Source organism: Macaca thibetana, chromosome 13, assembly GCF_024542745.1.
Source record: "Macaca thibetana thibetana isolate TM-01 chromosome 13, ASM2454274v1, whole genome shotgun sequence".
Taxonomy (NCBI): domain Eukaryota; kingdom Metazoa; phylum Chordata; class Mammalia; order Primates; family Cercopithecidae; genus Macaca; species Macaca thibetana.
The window spans coordinates 16,430,506-16,454,133 of record NC_065590.1 but is presented as its reverse complement, the minus strand read 5'-3'; the positions used below and the strand labels follow the sequence as shown (position 1 = coordinate 16,454,133).

The following is a 23,628-nucleotide window of genomic DNA, read 5'->3' as shown; positions in this document are numbered from 1 at the left end:
GCATGATCATGACTCACTGCAAGCTCCGCCTCCTGGATTCCCATCATTCTCCTGCCTCAGCCTCCCAAGTAGCTGGAACTACAGGTGCCCGCCACCATGCCTGGCTAATTTTTTTATATTTTTAGTAGAGACAGGGTTTCACTGTGTTAGCCAGGATGGTCTCGAACTCCTGACCTCGTGATCCAACCGCCTCGGCTTCCCAAAGTGCCTGGATTACAGGTGTGAGCCACCACACCCAGCCAATTCTTTTCCATTATACTACCAGCCTCTTTAGCTCATGTGCCAGTGTGAATTCAAGGCCCCAACAGATGGTCAACCACAGGGTGGATTTTCAGAACACACATGAGAAAAAATTCCTTCCACTATAACTTTTTTTTTCTTTTGAGATGGAGTCTCGCTCTTGTTGTCCAGGCTGGAGTGCAATGGTGCGATCTCGGCTCACCGCAACCTCTGCCTCCTGTGTTCAAGTGATTGTCCTGCCTCAGCCTCCTGAGTAGCTGGGATTACAGGCATGTGTCACCACACCCGGCTCATTTTGTATTTTTAGTAGAGACGGGGTTTCCCCATGTTGGTCAGGTTGGTCTCAAACTTCCGATCTCAGGTGACCTGACTGCCTCGGCCTTATAACTTTCTTTATATCATTTAGTTTGACCATAACAATGTATTGGTGGTTTTTTAAGGGGAACCACATTTCAAGTGAAACAATCATTTAATGAAATGTTTCTGGTAATTCTGTACACATCTCTTGGATGCAGTTAAAGACGGGTCAATCTGATATTGCATTCTGTCACAAGGAAGATGTTACTGGGAAACATTCTGGGATACACAGTGAACACCACCATGGCAAAAGGGGGTTAGGGTTTGTTTCAGGAAGCTACTATAGACTCTTAAGGCTCCCGATCATATACGTTTTCACTGTTTTCTGTTTTCAATCATAGTGGGCTGTCACTTATTCATTGTATGTCTTGAACACTTGGGAAAAAAAAAAAAAACTTCATTCCCTTTAGTTTGTTCATGAACACTGTAAGCTGGAGGAAAATAAATCTTAAAGTCTCACTCTTGACCACAGTTTCTCTCCATTTGCAAATCTGGTACTTTGAAAAATATCCAAAAAGACAAGAGAGCTGGGCAGCAGATTAAGTCATAGTAAGGGACAGTATTCAGGTTTAGGTGTCAAGGTTATTTGTTTCAACATGTAGATGTCCTAACTGAAGCATGGGAAGGCACAGACTATGCTTACCCCCAAGCAGACCATGCCCAGGGCCAAGCCAGCAGCTAAGGAGTATGACTCTCTGTCAGTGCAGTATTCCATTTCAGGACCAGGAGGCCGTCCTGTAAAAAGAAAAGCGACACAGTTCAAACTAGCCTCTCAAAATCGCAACTCATAAAAATCTTAGAATTAACTTTCTAGCAAGTTGCACTGGCGATACGAATGGCATATAACTCCATTCAGAAAGTTATGACACTATGGTGTCCACAAATGTAGGTTTACCTACCTAAAAAAAAAAAAAAAGGGCCCAAAATAGTTTTTATTTTGCCAATTTAAGTCTTTATAAGCAATGATATTCAAATACTATGAAACTTTGAGTCTTACCAAAAAAAATTACCAAGTAATAGAAAACATTTTTAAAGGGAAGAGTATTCAAAAAAAAGTTTTATTTTTTTAAAAAACATCTCGGCTGGGTGTGCTGGCTCATGCCTGTAATCCCGGCACTTCGGGAGGCCGAGGCAGGTGGATCACTTGAGGTCAGGAGTTCGAGATCAGCCTGGCCAACATGGTGAAACCATGTCTCTACTAAAAATACAAAAATTAGCCAGGGTGGCAGGTGCCTATAATCCCAGCTACTCGGGAGGCTGAGGCAGGAGAATCACTTGAACCCGGGAGGCAGAGGTTGCAGTGAGCCGAAATCAGGTCACTGCACTCCAGTCTGGGCGACAGAGTGAGACAGCATCGCAACAACAGCTACAACAAAATATCTTACATTTTGCTTTCATTACTTTCAAATTCACTCATCACATGTGGCGAAACATGTTCAAATGATGATAATGAATAAGGAGGTCACTTGCTTATATTATTGTTGAATATTATGTTTCAACATTTACTTCGAGTCTATATAATAATGAGCCCTACTATGGCAGAATTTCTGTGTATTGATCTCAGAAGTCTGACTGGATATAAAATTCATACTTTTAAAAAGCACCCTATAACCCTAATGCTACCTTGTTGAAAATGACAAAATGTACTACGTATTAAAACCCTTCCCTCTGAAAAAAATTTTCACACTCCTGAAATTTTATCCCGATAGGAAAAAAATGCAATTAAAAAAAAAAAAGAAAAAAGGCTGGGCGTGGTGGCCCTTGCCTAAAATCCCAGCACTTAGGGAGGCCAAGACAGGAGGATTACTTGAGGTCAGGAGTTTAAGACAAGTCTGGCCGACATGGAGAAATCTCATCTCTACTAAAACTACGAAAGTAGCCAGGCATGCTGGCAGACACATGTAATCCCAGCTACTTGGTAGGCTGAGGCATGAGAATTGCTTGAACCCTGGAGGCAGAGGCTGCAGTGAGCTGAGATCACGCCACTGCACTCCAGCCTGGGCGACAGAGCACGACTGTCTCAAAATAAATAAATAAATAAATAAATAAATAAATAAATAAATAAATAAAATTAAAGAAAAAAAAATCACACAAAGGTAATCAGTGTAATGTTTATACATAACAACAAAGGATTATTAAAACAATCTAAAAAGTTCTAAAAGTTAACCAAAAAAAGCATTTTACAGACCATCAACTCAATGAGTATTATACAAAATTTGTTTTAAAAACCACTTATAACAATGATCTATACAAACAGAATTTTTAATGTACATTCTGAGAGTAATCCTATAAAAAGGCACATACATATGAATTAAAGATGAAATCTTCTATATACAGTATGAAAGAAGTATGCCACAGCTGTGAGACTGTGCAGTGACATCATTAGACATCATCATCATAATCATGATGTAGCCAAAGAATGGTAAACTACTTTCCAGACGAACATGCTTTAACAACCAGTGTTGAATATTTTCTGAATAAGTGTTTTTCAGATCTCTAACTTATGCTACTATGTATTTTGATAGCAGAAACATTTCAACTTTGGGAATAATTTCATCTATCATTACAATAGACTAAATTATGGGTCCCGGTCTTCACTGGTTCTCTCTTAGGTTTCTGTCAACACCACGAGAGAAACACACCCTCCAGCCTGGGTCCCAGAATAAGGCAGGTGAGGCAGAACAGCAGCAGAGCAGCCAGCTACACAGCTACAGCCTAAAGCAGAGCTGCCTGGGCCAATGTTATGCCTGTATGTATGAAGCATCACTGTGGCAATAGCTATCTGATACCATTATACTAAATAATACATCTTTAACAATATATTCAGAAATGACATACAAATATGTAACTAAATTGTTGAGCATATTAATAATGCCAATAACACTTCCATTAGGCAGAAAAAGACAACACATAATACAGATTTCCAAAAAGTTTGGACCGAGTAAGAAACAGAGACACTTCACTAAAGTGAGTGTGTGGACCTTACCATTTCCAGGTTCATCACCAACATACCCACCAGCATGTAAAGGAGGAAAGCAGGAGTCAATTACTCGACTTCTATTGGACGTGCTGTATCCAACACAGTAAACACTGTGATGTGTATAGTTTAGTGTCTCTCAGGGACCAAAACAATCTACTCTTTGAGTTTTAAGTGCAGGCCACTGCTAGACATTGCTGGTATAGACATAGCAGGATAAACAGCATACTCATATATGATTAAAACCACAGGTACCTCATTAAATGTGACCACTGGAATTCAGTAATAAGCTAGCAAATAAATATGGAGGTTAATAACCTGAAGTTACATCAGCCTTGGATAACATTACTTAGAGATTTTTTTTTTAATTAGTACTAGATCATTCTTTGCTCACAAAAGCTACTATTGTCTTTCCTTAATTTTTATAATTTTACTATCATTTTTACTTGGATTTATGTGGAGTGGAAAGTGCATGCCTATGAAGATTCAGCACTATTAATCCCATACCTATCTCAGCCAACAGGACCTCTGCAGTATGTCTGTGAGCTGTCCCTTGATACACAAGGCCAATGCCAACCACTGCGGCCACTTGGACATTGTGAGGAACATCCAGCTCTGTGGACGTTGGGGGTAAGAGAGCAGGAATGTGAATGCTAAGAAGCCGAGTAATAGACATATCCATGGTGCCTAGTTTTGCAGCAGAAACACCAAGCAGCAGTCCAATGCTTGTCATTTCATGGCCCTAAGATAGAAACAAAACAAATATGTAGTTTAAAATAAAATACTGCCTGCCACTTTCAAGAAGTACTTTTATGTTGACAAGCACAATGAGAGGCACCGAGAATATAGTGGTAAACTAAACAAACATGGTCCTTGCTCTCATGGACCTAATGTCTTAATAGGAAAGAAAAATGTTAAATTAAAAAATATAAACAAATATATTATTAAAAAGTAGTACAATAAGAAAGTACAAAGTATTATGAAAGAGTATTTTAAAAGAGCTTAATTTAGATTGGGAGAGACTAGAGGATTATTAGGGATGAAATCTCTAAAGATTATACAAAGAAATTTATATTATGACCTGAAGGATGAAAACAAATTAGCCAGGAACAGTAGCAGGAAAGGGGACACTCAAGTTTAGAAGGTGAGGAGACTGTTTCAGGTAATAAAACAGCATATAAATGGTTCTGAGGTGATTCAGAAATAAACCCTCGCATTGACATCAACTGACCACAAGAGTGCCAAGACAATTCAATAGGTAAAGGGCAGTCTTCAAAAAACAGTGCTGGGACAAGTGGAAAGACACACGCAAAAGAATGAGGCTGGACTCAACACAATATAACAAGTGTTGGCAAAAATATGGAGAGACTGGAACTCTCATGTATAGCTGACAGGGTTGTAAAATGGTGCAGTCATTATGCAAAACAGTTTACAGTTCCTCAAAAAGTTAAACAGTTACCATATAACCCAGCAATTCCACTCCTAAGTATGTACCCAAGAGTAATGAAAACATACATCCGCACAACACGTATACAAATGTTCACAGCAATATTATTCGTAATAGCTAAAAAGTCCAAATAACCTAAATATCCATCAACTTATGAATAAATGTACATTCATAAAATAAAACATTTATTCAACAACAAAGAGGAATGAATTGCTGATAGATGGTACAACACGGATGAACCCTGAAATTACCAGGCTAAGTGAAAGAAGCCCATCCTAAAAGACCACATTTTGTATGACTCCATTTATACGAAAGGTATAGAAAAGGCAAACCCATAGAGATGGAGGATAAATGGTTGGCAGGAGCTGAAGTGAAGGTGGGGGTGGGGTGGAGGAATGGGGAGTGGGCACAAGAGGAATGCTAGTGGGTACAAGGTTCCCTTATGGGTGAAGAAAATGTTCTAAAATTAACAGCAGTGATGGATGCACAACTCTGTGAATATACTAAAAACCACTGCACTATATACTTTAAACAGTGAATTATATGGTATGTGAATTTTATATATTTATATAAATAAAGATTCCTTAAAAAAAAATAAGGCTGTGAAGTGAAAGAGTTTAGTTTGCCAGGGAGCTAAAATAGCCAATCTGTATGGTTAGAGCGTGGGGGAGCAAGAAGAAGAGTGGGGCTAGGTGCAGAGGCTTACGCCTATAATCCCAGCACTCTGGAAGCCCGAGGCAGGCAGATCACCTGAGGTCAGGAGTTCAAGACCAGCCTGGCCAACATGGTGAAACCCCGATTCCATCAAAAATACAAAAATTACCCAGGTGTGATAGTGCACACCTGTAACCCCAGCTACTTAGGAGGCTGAGGAAGGAGAATCACTTGAACGTCAGAGGCGGAGGTTGCAGTGAGATGAGATCCCACCACTGCACTATAGCCTAGGTGACAGAGCAAGACTCCATCTCAAAAAAAAAAGAACAGTGGTAACAACTAGGGCTGCAGAAGTGAATAGGATCACACCAGCTCCTAGAATGTATATTAAGAGCAATGGTTGATCCCTCTTTCTCCTCTGGTGTTGGGAATGTTGACCTTGTTTTAAACCAGTTTCCCTTCACAGAAGTTCAGCCATTGTATGGGATCAGAATAAGGTCCTGGGGCAACTAAAGGTATCTGGCCAAGGGTACCTTGGTGTTATCCGAAGGACCCTAGACTGGCCCCCAGTCCCCGACAGCCTGTTCCGGTGTCGGACAAAGACTTCCAATCTTTCCTATCATGTTTTCCCTACTGCTTTTCTGAGAAATGTTACTTAGTTATGTGTCTCTTTGATAAATTGCTTCTTTTCATGGCAGGATGCTGGGTTATGCCTGATGAAGCTAAATAAACTGCCAGCCAAATGAACATTATAGACAAATAATATGCAGGAACCCCCTGGATTCATCTTAGTCTCAAGCTTATATAGAATTCAGACAGAGAAATCAAAGGCAGTCAACAAGGAGGGTCAAGGCTGAGTGCAGGTGAACGGGACGGTTCCTGCTGGCTTGATCCTCCCCTGGTCATGAATGGCGGCTGCGAGCACATCCACGACCAAGGCAAGCCTGAGAGATGCCTTGGACTCCAGGACGGCAGAGGGAAAGACTAAGGATGCGTTTTTCTCCCCTCTCTCTTTCTAAATGGGTAGCCTGCACTCCTCTCAAGTGCATCTTGAGACACTGGGACTCCTTCGATCCTCAGACTCTGAAGAAAAAATGCCTGGCATTTATCAGTACCAAGGCTTGGCCCAGCTAGAAGTTGGAAGATGGGCAGACCTAGTCAGCTGGGGAAAATATTAATTATAATACTATCCAATAGCTAGATCTCTTCTACCGCAGAGAAGGAAAATGGTCAAAAATCCCATATGTATAGGCCTTTTTTGCCCTGCGGGATAACCCCAAGCTCTGTCAGCAATGTAGAACAGACCCTGCACTTATAGCAGTGATATCCAGCAAGGCAGACTTAATCCAGACAGAGGGGAAAAAACAGTCTGTCTCCTTAGAGAAGGAGGCAGAGGCCCCTGCACCAGCCCAGGTCCCAGCTCCTCTTGGATCATCTTGTCCCCCTTATCCAGGCCCCCTTTTGACCCTCATCCTGTTAGAAGAGTTCTATCTGGATACGCTCCAGCATCACTTCTTCCTTTGCAGGAAATGCCTAGTGAATGTGGTCCTATCAAAGTACAAGTCCCCTTTTCTTCACAAGATTTGAGGCAGATAAAAGGAAATCTAGGAAAATTTTGTCGACCTTGATAGGTATATTGAAGCCTTTCAGAACCTTACTCAAGTGTTTGAGCTTTCATGGAAGGCTATCATGTTACTTCTCAACCAGACTTAGAGCTTCAGAGAAGCAGACGGCTTTACAGGTTGCTGGGACAATTGGAGATAAAATGTTTGCATCTTATTACGGCACCTACCAAAAAGGGGAAGAAATCAGGGAGCCCTTTCTGACAGTCAAACAGGCTGCACCCACCAAAGATCCTCAATGGGACTCAGACACTGCTCTAGGAAAGTGGCAGAGAAAACATTTTCAGGCATGCATACTGGAAGGTCTGAGAACTAGAGCCAAGTCTCTCAATTACATTAAGTTATCAACCATAAACCAAGGGTCTGAAGAGAACCCTTCTGTTTTCCTGGAAAAACTGAGACAGCCTTTAATTAAACACACATCTCTCTCCTGACTCTATAAAAGGACAGTTAATTTTGAAAGACAAGTTTATAACCCAAGCAGCCCCAGATATTAGAAGAATGCTGCAAAAACTTAGCTATTGGACCAGATAGTACCCTAGAGAATCTCCTGAAAGTCACCACCTTGGTCTTTTATAATCAGGACCATGAGGAAGCCCAAGAAAAAGGAAAAAAAGGAACGAAAAAAAGGCAGAGGCACTAATAGCTGCCATACAGGCATATAAACCTCTGGATCCCCAAGGAGCTTCTCCTTCTATGACCAGCTGTTATCAGTGTGGGGGTACTAAAAGAGAGACTGCCCTCGATACCAGAAGCAGCCCCCACGGCCCTGTTCAATCTGTAAGGGAGACCACTGGAGGATAAACTGCCTCAGAGACGTCCGTCTCCAGGTTCAGAGCCGGCTTCTCAAACGGTCCAACAGGACTGCTGGGTCCCAGGGCTCCCCTCCCCAGCTCTGACAGCTCAGGCTGTATTATCATCCATGAGTCCTGAGTGATTCTGGAGGCCAAAGGGACTTAGACGATGGACTTCCTCCTCAATACCAGAGCAGCCATTCCTGTCCTCCTCTCCAAACCGGGCTTCTCCTCCTTTAGCACGACTGTGAGGGGCATCTCAGGAAAGCCTCTGACCAGATATTTTTCTCAATCCCTTAGCTGTACCTAGGGAGACCTTTTGTTTACCTATGGCTTTTTAATCATACCTGAAAGCCCAACTCCTCTGAGGTAGGGATATTTTAGCTCACAAGGGAACCACCATCCTTATGGCTCCAGGACAGACTCTTTGCCTCCCTCTGGTAGAGACTGATATTAATCCAGAGGTTTGAGCAATTCAGGAAAAACTGGCTGAGCTACAACAGTCTCACCGGTCCAAATCCATCTCAGGGATCCCATCTTCTTCCCTAATCAAAGACAATATCCCCTAAAAACAGGAGCTAGGAAAGGGCTAGAAGCCATCATTAATAACCTAAGGATGCAGGGCCTTGTTAAACCCTGCAACAGTCCTTGTCCCCAATATCGGGAGTACAGAAACCCAACAGGGAATGGAGACTGGTCCAGGATCTCTACCTCCTTAATGAGTAATTGGTGTAATGAACCAATTTACCCAGTGGTTCCCAATCCCTATACTTTGTTAACTTAGATACCAGAGGAAACTAAATGGTTTGCATTCTTGGAATTAAAAGACGCTTTTTTCTGCATACCGTTATACCCCAACTCCCAAAACTTGTTTGCATTCAAGGATCCCTCCAACCAGACTACCCAGCTAACCTGGGTGGTGTTACCGCAGGGATTCCAAGACAGCCCCCACCTGTTTGGGCAGGCATTGTCAAAAGATCGCTCTGAGTTCTTTCAAACTCAAGTTAAAGTCTTAATATGTAGATGACACTCTCCTCTGTGCCCCAACTGAGGAAATTTCTCAGAAAGGCAGTAAGGCTCTTCATAAATTTCTAACTGACGGAGGACATAAAGTTTCAAAGTCCAAGGCTCAACTCCCTCAGACTTCAGTGAAGAACCTAGGCCTGGTCTTGTCAGAAGGGACCAGGGCACTGGGCAAGAAGAGAATTGGACCCACTTTCTCTTCCCCTCTCCCCAAGACCCTCAGCTAACTAAGGAGATTATCGGGCATTACTGGATTCTGCAGCCTATGGTCAGAAATCTAATTAAAGGCATTGCAATGCCTAATTATAACATATCTAATGATCTAGGGGGACATGCCCATGACAACCCTATTTTGCAAAATCCTGGAATAGAACACTCCATTTTCAGAGGTTTTCTTTCTGTCCTTTCTAGGTTTCCCTAATATACGGGCATGGATTTTCCCCCTTTTAGTTCCTCTTTATGCTCTCATTGCAATACTCACATTTGGTTCATGTGTACTTAACCTCCTTGTAAAATGTGTTTTTTCTCGCCTAGAGGCCATCGAACTCCAAATGGTCATGCAAATGGAACCTCGGTTGATGGCTCCCTTTTACCAGGGACCCTTAGATAGGCCTGTAAGAGAGACCTGACTGCTGCTTCCCAAAACAACATCCTCTGTCAGCATGAAGCAGTTAGAACAGTCATCATGCCTATCCTAACAGCAGTTAGATGTACTTCTTCAGGGCGGGGATTGATAGCGATAGGAGGTAGGTAAGTTCTCAGGTGAAACTCAACCTTCAAGCCAAGGACAGTCGAAAGCCAGAAAACCAAGCTACAAGTTCCGGATACATCCATGGACCAGAGAGCTCTCATTCCTGTTTGGCACGCTCTCTCCTGATTGGTCCTTATCCTTCACCTACTTTACGTGTACCTGTCCTTCCCCAGTTGGTCCTCTACACTATCGTGCCTATTTCTAAATGGTGCTTTCTCAAGCATACCCACAGACCAATCAGCATGCATACTCATTTCACGCCCATAAGAACCCCTAGATTCAGCCTTGTGGCCGGCAACCCACCTTTGGGTCCCCTCTCGCTGTTGAGAGCTTTTCTGTCACTCATTAAATTCTACTCCGTCTTACTCAAAATAAAAAAAAAAGAGCAACGGGAGATCATTAATTAAATGGCTTTGACCAAGGAAGTGACATGCTCTGATTTACGCTTTAGAAAGATTATTCCACGTACTGTGAGACAAATGGACTTAGAAGTATAAGAATGAAGAAAGAAGAGCAAACAGAGCAAGTAGGAGCTACTGCTAGCCAGGCACTGGGAGCACAGGCTCTCACCTTGGTCAAGTAGTCATGGATATTGAGAGTCGCCAGCTTGGTGAGGTGTCCATTCAGCCCCAGAGCCATGAGGAAGCCAGCATACTCATTGGCTAACTCCGCATGCTTGGGCTTATTGTAAACAATCCAAGCTGAGTCGATCTGGGAGGCAGGAGCTATCTTCAGGCCAGCAGCCACGCCATTATGAAAGCTGGCCCAGCTTGTCATGTTGGGAGGCACGTCGATGTTTCCACTATTAAGGTCGACTGTTGTGTTCCGAGGAGGGGCACGCCCTATCCAGCCAAACAAAATTTAACATTGAGAGAACAAAAATTCATAAAACCAAGACTAGATCTTTGAGACCAAGATTACTTACATTTTCTACATTCAAAACCATCAATGCCTGGAATGTTAGGTCTCTATGACCACTTACAACTTTTGTACATGTGAGTCAAACTTAATGCAAACTGGAAAAACCTTCACTGTCTAAACAGTTCATGGTCCTTTTTGTTAAAATGTATGAGGCTATATAATGAGATAACTGATACCAATTTAACATTATACAGAGATGATTGGGATAATCACTGCTTTGAAATCTTTCTTTCAAACAGTAGAGAGCTTAGAAACCAAAATGAAGACTAACATCACTGCTAAACTATACAAGTTATAAATCCCAACATCTGATGACATTGGTGTTAATTTCGAATGTTCTATCCTATATTTTTCCATGGACATTAAGGAAAAATGACATCTTAAGAAGAGACAAAAGCCAGGCCTGGTAGTGCACGCCTGTAGTCCCAGCTACTTGGGAGGCTGAGGCACGAGAATCACTTGAACCTTGGAGGTGGAGGTTGCAGTGAGCCAAGATCATGCCACTGCACTCCCACCTGGGCAACAGACAACTGCATCTCAAAAAAAAAAAAAAAAAGAACCTAAATAAATCTGCTACAGCTCTTACCTGTATATGCACCCCCCCTCTTTTTTTTTCTCTCTCTATATATATACATACAGATACAGACATCTAATTATATGCTATTGTTTAAAATGTCTAGAGATAGCTTTATAAAAAGCATCCTTTTATAGACTTGAGTCACCCAGTGAACTTCAAAAGGGCATTCACTAGATTTACTTTTACGGTCCATTTATTTAAAAGCAATGTAAATTATATGTTCACAATGCTATATGTTCTCTATGAATTTTTTGTTGATTCTTTTCTTTTTGATCTACATTATATACAGCAAATATTGAATCTTTTTATATATATTTTGAATATTGTCTTAAGTCACGGATAAAATAATTAACATAAATATTTTAACTACTGCATAAAGTTATCCAGTTCACTGGAGCTTTGAAAATATCATTTTAGGCCGGGCGCGGTGGCTCAAGCCTGTAATCCCAGCACTTTGGGAGGCTGAGATGGGCGGATCACGAGGTCAGGAGATCGAGACCATCCTGGCTAACACGGTGAAACCCCGTCTCTACTAAAAAATACAAAAAACTAGCCGGGCGAGGTGGCGGGCGCCTGTAGTCCCAGCTACTTGGGAGGCTGAGGCAGGAGAATGGCATAAACCCGGGAGGTGGAGCTTGCAGTGAGCTGAGATCCGGCCACTGCACTCCAGCCTGGGCAACAGAGCGAGACTCTGTCTCAAAAAAAAAAAAAAAAAAAAAAATATCATTTTAAAAGAGTTCTAAGATGTTATGTAAAATAAATTTTAAGTAGATGTTGAGTGTCTTATTTGTAGCATGTATACATATACACACAAAGCACAAAGTAAGACTAATTTGTCTTTACTAAACGCTTTTTGTACCTAAAAGCTAACTCAACTGCTAGTGTTAGCACCACAATGAGTGATAAGTTCGTAAGTTACACTTGCACTTTCTCAAAAAAGGCAGACATATCAATATGGAAAAACTGAATAACCTTTCTAAAACTTTCATTCATCATATGCATAAGACATAACACTCACACACAAGAGAAAATAAAATGCAAAGGGTGAGGTAAATTTCCTTCAGTGACAATGACAACATACAAAAGTACAACAGGTCACATCAGTGTGGATTAAGCAACTATTTAAGAAAATATTTTTTCCTAAATTAACAGGTAACCTTTCTTTTTGGCCTACCAGAATGACTAAAAGAATAAAACATTGGATTAATGTCATAAGCACATTTTAAATCATGCAAATTCAATTAAATGTATTCAGAAAAAAAGATGCATGTATATATTTTTTAGAACCCACCGAAGTATCACTTGAGTACTAAATCACCCAGATTGAATACATTTTAACATCAGCCAATTTTGCATGAGATTTTCTTTTTAACCCACATTTATTCTACGAAGTCTTTCATATAAACAGTTGGAAAGACTACTAAAATGAACATCTATATACCATGCCTTCCATCAAGAATCAATAACTGTTACGATTTTGCCACTGGTGCTTTACCTCTGAGACAATTTAAATATTAAAAGCAACTCTGCTCACTATGTCCCTTAATGAGATTAGGGCTCAGAATAAGCATGATATGGAGATGGGAATGTGTTCTTCACTTAGTCAATCTCATTTCCTGCATGCTGCTCAAAGCACACGCTTTTCACAAATCTGAGTGGAACTCTGGATTTTTTAAAGTATGCAAGTTAAAATACTGTACGATTATGTTCGCATATATTATATACTATTATACATTACATTATACTTTATATACTACTATATATATAATACACTACTACATACATTATACATACATTTTGTACAGGTTTCACAAAACCATATATACTACAATAGAGTTTCAATGGTAATTTCAACTATGCAATTGTCACCTTCAGAACACATTCAAATCAGCATTAGGTGGACATGCACTATAAAACTCACTGTAATCAAGACTATAACTACAGTTATATATGGCAGAAATAAAAACTCATGCCAACCAGAAAAGCAATTTGACATGTTCCTTAAAACCATTCATCTTGGTGTCCTAAGAGTTCTACTTCTAAGCATTGCGTCTAAGTACATAGGACAAATATGCCCCAACAATGTCTATAATATCAAAAACTGTAATTTTCAACAATACCAGGCTGCTTCTGTAAACTATGGTATATCCACTGAATGAAATACTCGGAAGCAAATAAAAATGAATGTATCAATTAAAAACACATGTATGTATACAATACATACACATAATTATAAACACACACATTTGCTAAATATAAAAGGATGTTCACTGTAAATTTTAAGAAAAATAACTAAAATAGATTTAAATTTTCTGATAATTAAACAAATATAAAATTATAAATATGTGGAAATAAACTTGGGAAACATATATACTAAAATGTTAAAACGAGTGACGCAGAAGAGTGGGAATACTGTAAGTAACCATTTTTTTCTCTTTTTGCTTAGTACATTCCTTGATTTATACAATGATCATCTGTTCAAACTATGACATAAGACATTTTAAGACTAAATATTTTTATATATTATACTTAAGATTATTCAAAATTTAATACTCGTCATTATCAATAATATCTTTCTGAACTTCTCCAAGTGACTTTTTATATCTTGAAATCACCTCATTAAAAAGCAAAAATGAGTAACGAGCTATAATCTGCTTCTCTCAAGGTTTAGTTTGACGAGGTATTTGAGCTTTGATAACCACTATAGCAGTTATTAGGAATATTTAAAAATCACTGGGGATACAGGGAGCATTTCTTTCATCTTAACTAATTTAAAGAACTACACTTAACACATGTACTTAATCATTTTCCTTTCTCATTGAGTCCAGAATTTAACATACCAGTCAGATTCAATTTAGGAATAGGCAATGGCTCTGTGGGAACAGGATGGTACGAAAACAAGGTAAACATTCCTCGTCCTACAGGAAGAGCCATAGTTCGCTGACACAACTGGAGCAATCTGTAATTAAAGTAAAAACCAACGTGTGAAAATTTTTACAGCAAAGCACAATTGAAATATCATCTGTAAATATTTCAAAAGATATTCTATGTAAGACGAAGTTGTCTCAAAGTAAATTCATACAAAGATGTGAGTGAACTACCCAAACATGATTATTTTCATTTTAATATTCTTGTTCCTATTACACTCTTAGGGAGAGACATATTTCCTTTGTTTTGTTTCATATTGACATTGAATGAAAACCACCTGGCTTATAAACCAAGCCAACTGTCTCTAGGCATTCAAAAAAAAGAAATTTAAAATTCCACTCTGATGGATGCTAACCTTCTCAAAGGAAAATACAGTACTTTTGGGGTTTTTATCACTGTGTTAATTTCAGTCTAGCTGTCCTCAGTACATGTGGGATCCTCCTCCCATCCCTTTTGCCAAAACAGCCTCAGAAGTGCCATTTTTGTGGCCTGTACACAAGAAAAGAAACAAGGTCCCTATATTAGAGGTGAATGGATTTCATGATGGCTCCACAGGAAATACAGACTGGTTTCACTTACATGATGACTAGATTTATAGGACTAATACCATTACATATCAGGTATGTTCAAGGTTAAAATGGTTTCTGTGGGCTCTACTGTGAAATTAATATACCACTCTTCAACTTGTTCCTATGTTAAAACAGCTTAACATTCCATATAGCCACTTAAAAAAAACTAATAAATTTTAGAAGTAGGGCATTTATAACTAAGAAATGCTTATACAAGTTGTATCTGAAGACACAGAAACATCCCTTCAGAGGCTGACAAGTGACGAACATCTTCTCTGCAGACAAAGCTATTCATAAGCATACTCCCTCCTCCACCGGACACACATAACTGCTTTTCTAGCTAACTGGAAAGAAAAATTTTTCTGTCTTAAAGATTCTCTGGGAACACAACCGCCACATTAATTTGGAATCAGGAAAATTCAAAACCGAGAGGCTGCTGCAGCCCATAGAATTTTTTTAGAGGAAATCGTATACATAATTCACTTCAACTTTGCAGAAGTAACACAATTATAATGAGAACAACATTATATCCCCTGAATATAAGATGCCACTGATAAGATGTATCATTATTTCATGACATACTAAGAAAGAAAAAGCACTGCCAATTAAACTATGACACCTGTTCACTGAAATACACATCTGATTTCAGAGATATTAAAAAGTGAAAAAAATTGCATCTTAGAATCAATGCACTCTACTACTAATAATGGCTGACTGCACTGAGCTTTACTATGTACTGGGCAGTATTCTAAGTGCTATGTAAAAATAATTCACTTGATACATAGCACCATCCCATGAGGAATGCCTATTTTTACAGATGAGGCAACTGAGGCAACAAGAGGTAAAGTAATTTAACCAAAGTCACCCAGCACAGCATGGCCACGCCTGGCTCTAGAGGTCATGCTCATAAATCCTAGCTCTTAACTCAAGTCACTCCATCTCCTTATTCACAGGCGACTAATAACTGGGGACTTGTGGGGAAGAAACAGTTGATAGGGAAATCACAACTAATTCAGATCTTCAGCAGCCTGTGGCTGAATGTGGGTGACCCTTCCCCTCAAAGCAGTACCATAAAAAAAGTAAGGAGAACTAGAAAACAGCGGCAGATGAATGGCAGACAATAGACACAAGCAGATAAAAGAACAGGAGAGAATTTTAAAATAGAAGTGTCCCAAGAGAATAGCTCTGGAATGTCACAGGCATGTGATGTCGTTTACCACTGAGTCTTAAAATGTATCAAGGGATGTATCCTGTGCAGGGGAGTAGCAGAAGAAAGGCTTATCTAGTTTGCCTTATCTATTTATTTGGAGTATTATCTATCATATCAAAAAAAAAATACTGATGTAAGTTTAAACTACACTAAAAACCCCACTAACCTCAAAATCTATCCTGATCAAGACACAGAAAAACAAGGCCAGTGTTTTCTTTGTTTGTAAATTCTTAAGGGAACTACCAGGCAAAATGGTTTTACATTCACCTTTTCTAAAGAGTAAATTGTTATACGTATTTCAAGAGGAGGAAGATCTGAAATACAACCATTATGTCCTCAAAAGCCAAAGATATTTTGCTAACACACGTGGTCTGTTGAAGTTGGATGAAAGCTTAAAACAGAGGGCACATTTTAACTTGAAAGTATCTTTTAAATCTCTTTAGGGTTTTAAATGCTAAAAACTTGAAAGAAAAACAAATATAAACAAGACCCAAATGTAACAATAAAACATGACAAGAGATAGCGCACAGTGTCTTCTTTCACCTGTTTTCCTTTTCTTCAATGAACTCGTGGTCGCTGAGCTCCGGGTACTGCACTACGTTGACGCGGACAGGATGCGCACTCTGAAGAAGCCTTCGCACATCCTGTACCCTTAAATCTTCACTCCATATTAATGACATGACCTCGTGATTCATGTCATTCATCCCGTCATCTTCCTCCTCAGTTTCTGTTCCTGAAGGAACATCTGATGAGAGCACCTGAGTAACAGACTTTATTGTAATAATAATTTAAAAAGCAGTCAACATGCACTTACTGAACACGAAAATATATAGGCTGATGTTCCATGACTACAGTAAGCACAGAGAAAATACGTTTTCCAAAGCAGGGATGGGTTGGGGCTGCAATATATACCAGGACTCGACTCTACAAATCTTTTTAAAAAGTACTATATTGCTGGCTCACGCCTGTAATCCCAGCACTTTGGGAGGCCGAGGCGGGCGGATCACCTGAGGTCAGGAGTTCCAGAGCAGCCAGGCCAACACAGTGAAACCTGGTCTCTGCTGAAAATACAAAAATTAGCTTGCCAGATGCAGTGGCGCACTCCTGTAGTCCCAGTTACTGGGGAAGCTGAGGTTGAAGAATCACTTGAACACAGGAGGCAGAGGTTGCAGTGAACCGAGATCACGCCACTGTACTCCAGCCTGGGTGACAGAGTGAGACTCTGTCTCAAACAAACAAACAAAAATCAAAACAAACAAACAAAAGTACTATATTCGCTACTTAGAAATATTTGCTACGTGAAATAAGGGGGAAAATTTAAATTTAGGACAACAGTCAAGAGGCTGGACACAAGCAGAGAAATATTCTGAATAAACTATAAAAAAAACTACATCCTGATCATTTTAAAAAAGAAACAAATTATTGCAAGTAGAGTATGAATACTAGTCACTGCTAATAATGCTAATTTAAATATTGTCTGTTCATTAATAGAAGGAGAAGGAAAAAAGCCTGAAAGGATATACACCAAGGGTTGGGGGAAGTCACACAATAAAATACTTTCTTACTTTACACTTTAAATAGATAGGATCATGGTTGGATTTCATTATTTTTTCTTTTCTTTTTTTTTTTTTTTGAGACAGGGTCTTACTCTGTCACTCAGGCCGGAAGTGCAGTGGTGGGATCATGGCTCCCTGCAACCTCCACCTCTTGGGCTCAAGCGATCTTTCCCCCTTAGCCTCCCGAGTAGCTGGGACTACGTATGTGTACCACCCATCCAAATTAATTTTTTTTGTTTTTTGTAGAGACAGAGTCTTGCCCTGTTGACCAGGCTGGTCTTGAACTCCTGACCTCAAGGAGATCCACCCATCTCAGCCTCCCAAACAGCTAGGACTATATGCACATACCACCACACCTGGCTAAACTTTTTTAAAAAATTGTTTAAGTAGAGATGAGGTCTCACTATGTTGCCTAGGCTGGTCTCAAACCCCTGGGCTCAAGCAGTCCTCCACCTTGGCCACCCCAAAGTGCTGAGATCACAGGCACGAGCCACCTCACCAAGCCAGTTTTCACTATTTTTTTAAAATGTGTTTCCAATAAAAATTTCTTAGAAGGAAAAGTACTGAACTGCAGCAAAACAAGTAAGAGGGTAAATTCCTTGACTGTCATCATGTTCTCATAAGCCCAGCATGTGCTTTAATATGGTGCTTCCCAGTCCAAATAATTAAACCTAACTGCAACACAGATGTGAACTGCATGGAATCATATCATATTCCCTCAAAAACAGTATTATACTCTTTTAAGAAAAGATTAACTCCGAGTTGAAATGTTAAAGTTTTGCAACATTTAATATGAAAACAACAAGGTTAGCCTGAAAAAAAAAAAAAGTAGATATGACCAAATAATCACTTTTAGTTCCTAAAAATTCATTTTGGTTCCTATAAAATATCTAATTTTAAAAAAACTATATTCTAATGGGTGAGTTAGCTATAAAATATAGTCTCAAATAGTGACAAAATAAATTTAGATGGGATTAGTTATAAAATGTAGCCTCAAATAACTGAACAAACTGTATTTAGACAGAATTACTTAAGATGACATTCAAATACAGATTAATGTTTTCATGCTAATGGTGCTGAACTGCTCTCTCTCACAGGAAAGCCATATTATAAGCAAAAAGATTTGTTTTCTGTTTAAAACAGGATATAAATACTAATTCAACAAACAGCTGTGATTGAGATGCAGATTAAGGGAGAGATGCGCTGGGATGACCCTGCTGGAGAATCAGATGCCCATGGAAACTGACTCCAGCATGGGTACTCATTAGGCAACTGTGAGGTTAGGAATAAGTTTTGATATAGGCTCTGAAGAAGCAGTAATAAGACCTAAGGTGACTCATAGTTACAATGTACTGATTATTATGTATTGATTCAAAAGCTACTAAGAGGTAAGGCCAAATTCCCACACTGTCTTCTCACGGACATGAACATAAAAGAGTCACCAGGAGTGGAATTATTATTCCTGAATCTTCCTTGATGAGATTCTACTGTTTATTTTTTAAAGTTACCTAGAATTCTAGAATAAGTTTTAAAAGTTTCCTTTTCAACTTTTAAGAGAGGATGACTTAAAAAGATAATTGGAGAGTAATGAAATAATTTTACTTTCTACTTGCAGGATTCCTAGAATGCATTTTAAAAAAAAACAAACTTGAAGATTGATGAAAGACAGTATTTTAGGAGGGATAGCTTAAGACATCTTTTTAAACAACTCTAGTGAAAAAAACACATGTTTTCCCTGGGGCTACAGTTTTATGTGATTAAACAAGTATGTTTACACCTATTTAAAAGGTTAAATTCAAAAAATTCAACACATCAAAAAATACGCAGTAGAAAATATTTATATATAATTACCCATCCAAATTCAGGATATATGTGCTCTCCCTTTTCCTATGTAATAATTACAAAGTGGTTAGTTACTAATGTGGTACAGGTAGGGAAACAGCCATGGTAGTCTCCACGACTACACTCAGGACTTGTCCTGACTCAAGGCAAAGAAAGATCCAGGCACAAGATAGAACATTCACAAAATCTCCTGCTCCTATGCTCAACTTACAATTAATAAGATGCGTACAATTAGAAACCCCATATGGCATATAATATAAAAGACAAGCTGATATATATACTTAGAAAAAGCCTTAAAGGAAAATGAAGAACATTTCTACTTTATGATTTTATTTAAGGCTAAAATTGGAACTCTGAACTTTCCACGTTGATACTCACAGACTTCCCTTTGGGTAAGTTTCCTTCACAGGCCTGCTTGGAAAGATCCTGACGTCCAATCAAGAGACAGACAGCTTCTGGCCAGTCTGAGGCAGGCTGCTCACGACAGTGATAAATTGCATCTCTGATGGGAAGAGCAATTCCAAAGGGAAGAGTTTCCAAATCTCTTAAAGTGAATCCTTTATAGTTAAAGGAAAGGAGAAAAAATTTTAATTTAGATTTGCCACTATTGCAATTATCCTGACTGAAGTTGGCAACAATATCTATCCTGACAAATAAATTCATTTTATTCATCTTACTACCAGACTAATGTCTTGACATTAGGGATTTTTACAAGTTCTTTGAAAGAACTTGTAAAAACCTGAAGAAAAAGAGACAATCTAATAGAAAAATATAAAGGACAAAAAGACATTTCCTAGAAAGGGAAACATAAATGGGCAAAATGTATATGAAAAGATGCTCTACCTAATTAGTGATCAGGAAAATGCAAATTAAAGCCACTGAGAAATATAAATGTCAAAGCCAATCAATACCAAGTGTTGGCAACTATGTAGTAGAGCAACAATAATTCTTTTTTCTCTTTTTTTTTTTTTTTTTTTGAGGCGGAGTCTCGCTCTGTCACCCAGGCTGGAAGTGCAGTGGCACAATCTCGGGCTCACTGCAAGCTCCACCTCCTGGGTTCACGCCATTCTCCTGCCTCAGCCTCCTGAGTAGCTGAGACTACAGGTGCCCGCCACCACGCCTGGCTAATTTTTTTGTATTTTTTTAGTAGAGACAGGGTTTCACCGTGTTAGCCAGGATGGTCTCGAGCTCCTGACCTCGTGATCCACCTGCCTCGGCCTCCCAAAGCACTGGGATTACAGGTGTGAGCCACTGCACCTGGCCGAAACAACAATAATTCTTATAAATAGTCAACAGTAGTGTAAACTGGTACAACCACTTTGGAAAACAGTTGATATGTATAGGTAGGTCCACCCATTTGATCTGTCAACAGCCATACAGAAATTTATACCCATGTACACTAAGACACAGGTATGAAAATATTCATTAGCAATACTGTTTTGTTACGGAAAAAAAAAAGAGGTGGCGAAAGGGACGAGTCTCATTGTCTATCATCAATAGAATGGGTAATTAAATTGTGATATGTTCCAACAAAGTAATCTATATATCAGAGAAAATGAATGACCCACTGCTACTGCTACATGAGTCGACATAGATGACTCTTTAAAAAATAAAGTTGAGTGAAGAAAAAGGAACATATATTTCCATCTATGTATGTTCAAAACTACATAAAACCTAGCAACTTATAAAGATGTAAAACTATAAAGAAAAACAAAAGTAAGGTAACACAAAATGTAGGTAGGGCAGTGGTTCCCTATAATATTGGGGTATGTGACAGGAGGGGACCATCCAAGAACAGATATGTAAGGACCTTCTACTATGTGAGTAATGTCCTCTTTCTAGAGGTGGGTGACCAGTACATCAATACTTTTGTACCATTCTCTAAAACAAACATATATGTTTGACATATTATTTTGTAAGTACACCATATTTCATATTTAAAATTTTTTATCCTCAGGTTAATTAAATCATGTTTTTCTTATAATGACTTTCTAAATTTTATAATATTATGCATTATTTATAATTTAAAAAGTTGATTAACTATTGAGGCAAAAAACGTTCCTTATATGAGAATAACACTTATTAAATATTATGCAATATACAAATGGATAGAACTCATCCAGTATTTTTCAGCATAGGTATCCTGTATGTACAGTATGCAACAGTTATTGTCATTTTTAAGGTGAAATGAAAAAAAAAAAAACCTGTCAGAAACGTTATTTAGAACATACTTTAGATAAGACTTCAAAAACATCTTTTAATATTCATTAAAACTTTACTTTTTAACATACATCCCATACAGCATCCTCATTTTTAAAATCATGTCTTTGTGGCAGTAATTTTTAATTGTGTTTTTCAGTTCTTTGTGAAAAGAAATTTCTTTGGGATTTTACTTAATTTAAAACCGAGGAGCATAGGTTTGGGGAATAGGGAATATAGAACTCTTTTCCTCCCTCTTCCTCTTCCCAGTTTAATGTTCATCTTGGTGCCCGAAATCCCGTCAAAAATGCATTTATCCTTCAAAAGTATACCTTGAAATGTATATATTATTGCTTTTAGACTTTGCCAAAACCACCCATTTCTGATATCTGAGTATCACAATGATTTCAGGTGTGTATGTAGGGTGATTAGAGTTCTCCATTCACAGAGACCGGCTTACATAGCCACAGCCTCAAATGGTCCAATGTAATGGCAAATAAAGATACCTTATGCACCAAAATAAAACGCTGGTATCCCAAATATTATTATATGGAACTTCAGAGATTGTCGAGAAAAAAAGAATATGGTTTGAAGAACCATAATCTCAATCTTGTGAGGCCTTTTCACAAAGCCAGAGCCCCTCTCTCCTCGTGCCTTCTAGTTCTAGCTAGTCTGGAGGAAGCAGAGCCTAGTTAGGAGGTAACAAAGACGCTCTTACCTACATTAGTCATCCAGACAACCAATCTTTCAGCTAGACTAGAAACGGACGTAGAATGCCTGAAACTAAACCTATAAGAAAATAAAACATAAAGTTATTAAGCAGAACAGTAAATAATATTGTTTGAAGTGTTTGACATAAAAGCACAGTCTAAATAAAAGTTACCTGTTTTCCTCTTGTTCTACTTGCAACTTCTGGGGGGCTAAAAGGCAACAAAATGAAACTTAATTTTGATAGTCATCCTGGTAAAGAAAACATGTAACATGCAGAAGACATTTGAAAATAAGAATCCATTAGCAAACAACATCTAAAAAAATAATAAAATAAGCAATACTATGGCAGGCTGAAAACTACAGTCAAGGCCTTCAGAATACTCAGGGGACTGGTTAGGACACGCTATGTGTACCCAAATCCGCGCACGCTCAAGTCCTGCAATAGGCCCTGCGGAACCTGCATATGGGTTTCACATCAGAGAATACTGCATTTTCTATCTGCATTTGGCTGAAAAGAATTTCATTGTAAGTGGACCCACACACTTCAAACTCATGTTGTTCAAGAGTCAATGGTATAATAATTTCCTTGAGGCTAAAATAGGCCTTTTTACCCACACTGAAAATACAAGATGTGTTAGATTTTTAAGTAATCCTGATACCTGAAAATCAGTTGTGGACAACAGACCACAACAGACCAGAACAGTACTAAAAAGGTAAGACATGGCTGCTAAAGCAAACAAGAAAAATTCAATTCTTTTTTCAATTCTGATATTGACATTTACAAAAATTTGTTTCCAAAGGCCTAACATTACACGAACTTACCTATAGTTATTCTGGTTAAATACTGTGAGGATTCATCAGAAACCGAGCTCTCATCACCAAGTATGTACAGTGCAATACTCTGCAAAAGAAGAAAATTAACATTATTTTTCTCTTTTCAGTGACAGCATCTCACTTTGTCACCCAGGCTGGAGTGCAGTGACACAATCAGAGCTCACTGCAGCCTCAAATTCCTTGACTCAAGCAATCCTCCTGCCTTAGCCTCCAGAGTAGCCAGGACTACAGGCATGCACCACTATGCCCAGCTAATTTTTTTATTTATTATTTTTATTTTTTGTAAAGACGGAGTCTCATTGTGTTGCCCAGGCTGGGCTCAAACTCATGACCTGGAGCAATCCTTCTGCCTCAGCCACCCATATATACATATACAAGTGACTCAATAGAAAAGAGCCACCATAAGCTAGAAGGTT

The 23,628-nt window shown here is 38.9% G+C and overlaps 1 protein-coding gene across 3 annotated transcripts in view; it reads right to left on the bottom strand.

The window, feature by feature from the left end:
• The window catches only part of ANAPC1 (anaphase promoting complex subunit 1), a 118,391-nt gene that overhangs the window by 34,797 nt on the left and 59,966 nt on the right, over positions 1-23,628 (bottom strand). For 2 of the 3 annotated variants that reach the window (XM_050752989.1, XM_050752991.1), the window contains 9 exons: positions 23,201-23,279; positions 22,551-22,587; positions 22,386-22,456; positions 19,847-20,025; positions 16,614-16,840; positions 14,204-14,322; positions 10,436-10,707; positions 4,082-4,316; positions 1,241-1,332 (listed from right to left, as the gene is read on the bottom strand). In XM_050752989.1, the coding sequence (XP_050608946.1) occupies positions 1,241-1,332; positions 4,082-4,316; positions 10,436-10,707; positions 14,204-14,322; positions 16,614-16,840; positions 19,847-20,025; positions 22,386-22,456; positions 22,551-22,587; positions 23,201-23,279 (1,311 nt within the window). The remainder of the gene's footprint in view (positions 1-1,240; positions 1,333-4,081; positions 4,317-10,435; positions 10,708-14,203; positions 14,323-16,613; positions 16,841-19,846; positions 20,026-22,385; positions 22,457-22,550; positions 22,588-23,200; positions 23,280-23,628) is intronic. The other variant, XM_050752990.1, reaches the window with a different exon arrangement.